This window comes from Leiobunum rupestre, chromosome 1 (assembly GCF_980474605.1).
Source record: "Leiobunum rupestre chromosome 1, qqLeiRupe1.1.hap1, whole genome shotgun sequence".
Classification (NCBI taxonomy): Eukaryota; Metazoa; Arthropoda; class Arachnida; order Opiliones; family Sclerosomatidae; genus Leiobunum; species Leiobunum rupestre.
Genome location: NC_143384.1, coordinates 26,239,546 through 26,242,532, shown reverse-complemented (window position 1 = coordinate 26,242,532; position 2,987 = coordinate 26,239,546). Strand labels below are relative to the sequence as shown.

The 2,987-nt window shown below is 31.1% G+C and overlaps 1 protein-coding gene across 3 annotated transcripts; it reads right to left on the bottom strand.

The window, feature by feature from the left end:
• Positions 1-331: 331 nt before the first annotated feature.
• On the bottom strand, positions 332-2,121 carry LOC149961982 (uncharacterized). Of its 3 annotated transcripts, none has more exons than XM_090172730.1 (5): positions 1,775-2,121; positions 1,584-1,715; positions 1,189-1,510; positions 672-1,043; positions 332-609 (listed from the first exon to the last, which is right to left on the bottom strand). In XM_090172730.1, the coding sequence occupies exons 3-5, from the start codon at positions 1,430-1,432 to the stop codon at positions 530-532; spliced, it is 696 nt and encodes a 231-aa protein (XP_090028856.1). In that variant the 5' UTR covers positions 1,433-1,510; positions 1,584-1,715; positions 1,775-2,121; the 3' UTR covers positions 332-529. The 3 variants fall into 3 exon arrangements, with proteins under 3 accessions (XP_090028856.1, XP_090028916.1, XP_090028993.1); XM_090172790.1 differs by having other exon boundaries at positions 1,189-1,507; XM_090172867.1 differs by having other exon boundaries at positions 1,584-1,708.
• Between the last annotated feature and the right edge of the window lie 866 nt (positions 2,122-2,987).

Here is a 2,987-nt window from a genome sequence, read left to right as displayed (position 1 = left end):
AACATGCTCATTTTTCTTGTATTCTCCCAAGGGCTATCTTTTAATTGATATTCAAAGAGACGAAGATTATTTGAAACAAAACATAGTCAAATTGTGCAAATTATATTTACCATTACTAGTCAAGAGTAAGTGATTTTTAAAACAAAAAAGTTCCTATTTTGTACTGTGCCAATTAGTATTATATAAGAAAAGTAAAATGAATTTGATAAATTAATGTTATAAATGAATTTTTACTTGAAGTCTTATTTATAATAAAAGATTTTTAAACTTATTTGATAAAAATTAATAAAATAATCATCATCGTCATTAAATAAGATTTAAACCTAGTCATCAAATTTATCATCTGCTAGAATTGGTTTTAGTAAATTTACTAATCCACATATGACCTTCAGAATTTCGTCACAGTAGGGAACTAAATCAAGGTCAAATTTATCATTTAAAATTTTAAATAATTTGATTCTTTGAATGGCTATCTCCACGTGAACACGAGCTGATGCAATTTTTTTGATTTTTTACACTTTCTTCCTTACTAAACTGTTATTTTTCTCAAAAATGGAGGGATGTGTAGAGCTATGCCATTGGCCGCACATTCATCTTCAATAAGGAAGCCTAAATTTAAGTTGAATGAGTTTTAAAATATTTTTTTTAGCATATTACACTTTTATGCATACCTTTGTCAACCATAATTCCATCAATAAATTGTTCACAAAGATTTATGACCCCACTCTCAAAGGTGACTTCCTTGTCGCTTACTTTTCCACCCCAGGGGTCGCTAACGAGCGTGATCATGCCAGAAGGTGAAATTCCAATGATAATTTTTATTGTGTGAGTTCCTTTATAATGGATGTAGGTTGCCACTCTGTCGTGAAATGTGTTGGGCTTCATCATAGGTACTTCTGAGCAGTCCAACACAATGCGAGTATTATTAAACTCTTTAAAACATTTAGGAAAGTTACTTCTGATATTTTCCATATCCGGCCAAAAGATAAATTTCTTCAAAACTTCAGCAAGGGCACAAAGGGTTCTTTTGAAATATGTTGAAACTGTTCGATTCGAAATGACAAATAATGAAGCCAAAGCGTCAAATGTCAAATTTGACTTAAGCTTCATTAGGGTTAACAGCACCCTATATTTTACAGGCATTAGAAAATTAGAGCTTGCTCTGGTTTTCAAGCCCTAAAACCTCACTTGAAAGGCTTTCAAATAGTTCTTTCCCAATGCCAGTAAGAGACACAAAATCAGCATTTTTCATTCCATTGCTTGAAATTCCAACTCTTGACCCAGCAAAATACTTTCCATGGTCCAAATAAACTTGAACACCAATAGACGCATTTATTACTCTAGATGGTTTGTGAGATTGGTCCTTTCCTTGAGCTTCAGTTGTTACTTCAGATAGCATAGCTAAGTTTGATAATGACAAAAACTTTATCATCCGGAGCTGGTTCACTTGCGCTTTCAACAACTTTTGGAGCAATGGAATCTGTTATTGGTGATGTTGAACATAGAACTGCTTGATTTAAAATTAAATTTGTGTTATTATTCTATTTATTATTTCACAAAAGTTTACCATAAAATAAGAATACCTTTAGAACGCTTTACGTAACGTTGAGCTCGTTCTTTTAATCTAACTTCGGTTGATTCTTTAATTGGCTTACATGGCAATTTTTGGGAGGGAATGGCGTTACATTTCAAACGTCTTCTTACAGATCTACCATCTATTGATGAGTTTTTCGATTAATTTATTTAAAAAAAATTAATATTATTTGCATCTCACCATTTCTTTCCAAGAAGTCATCAGCTGTAAAATGGGCGCTACAAATCTGAGCCCACTTACTAGGCCTTTTCCCCGACTTTATCTTTGTTAACCATACATTTAAAAGTTTCTTACAACTTGGGAATTTATGAAATGATAATCCTGGCTTTGGTTCTTAACTATTTTCTTCAGTTTTACGTTTTTTAAGCGCAGTATTATTGCAAAAAGGGACCGCACAACTTCTCCCACCTCTAGCGTTAATGTGAACCGCCATATTTCTTGGATTTGTTTTGATTTGGATCACCACTATACGCTGGAAAACCAAGCTGCAGGGGTAGCGACGGCAGCGCCACCTATACCCGTTTCGCTAGCGAATATCCAAAACAATAAGGACAACAAATAAAACCATCTTTTTGTACTTTAACAGAACCTCGTCCACTATATAAAATGAAGTAATAATTAAAAAAATATAATTAAAGAATATTAAAATTACTAAATAACATACTTTTATCTCCAAAATTGAAGAAAAACTGTATTTCTTAATATTCAACTCGCTCGTTTACACGGCGAATATATTTTTAATGATTAAAGGTAAAATTCAAGTTTTTATACAAATACTGTATGTGTAGATATTAGTATTATCATAAATTAAAAACCCCGAAGATTTTAAGTTATATAAAAATAAGTCAAGGTAAAATCTTTTTTCATAATATAGTACATTTAAAATCACCTTTAGAAATAATTAATCAAATAATTATGTCTCAAAAAATAATTTATATTTTGTAATTATTTTCAACCTTATTAAACGATAATTATAATACAAATTTATCGTAAATACATGTACTTTTTTATATATTAAAATGGATGTTCGTATCGTTGGAATGTGCTTTCCCCCATCAATACACAAACCTGCTAACCTTGAGGAATTTAATATTTTTCAAAATTTAAGTTATTTGTTGACCTTGTTTTTTCAACAGGTAGGGGGCCCGATTGAGTTGTATAATATCACTGTAAAAACCTAATTGCGAGTTAATTTGTTTATTATATCACAGTTGAAATGGGAAAACGCAAGATGTCTCAAAAATCGCCCCCTTTAAAAGTTAAAAAAATTAAGTTATTTATGGGGAAACCAGAATTTAAATGCGATTCACTAGTTGATAATGAAATTATTTTGACCAGCCATGTCGAAAACACGCGTTTAAAAGTATGGAGGGATTTACCTTTAAGGAAAAAT

Bases quoted from the DNA above. Each gene is read 5' to 3' on its own strand.
- LOC149961982 (XM_090172730.1), bottom strand. From the start codon at position 1,432: ATGATAAAGTTTTTGTCATTATCAAACTTAGCTATGCTATCTGAAGTA. The intron at 1,044-1,188 runs GTGAGGTTTTAG...CGAATCGAACAG, and splicing joins ACTATTTGAAAGCCTTTCAA to TTTCAACATATTTCAAAAGA. The intron at 610-671 runs GTATGCATAAAA...ACTTAAATTTAG, and splicing joins TGGAATTATGGTTGACAAAG to GCTTCCTTATTGAAGATGAA.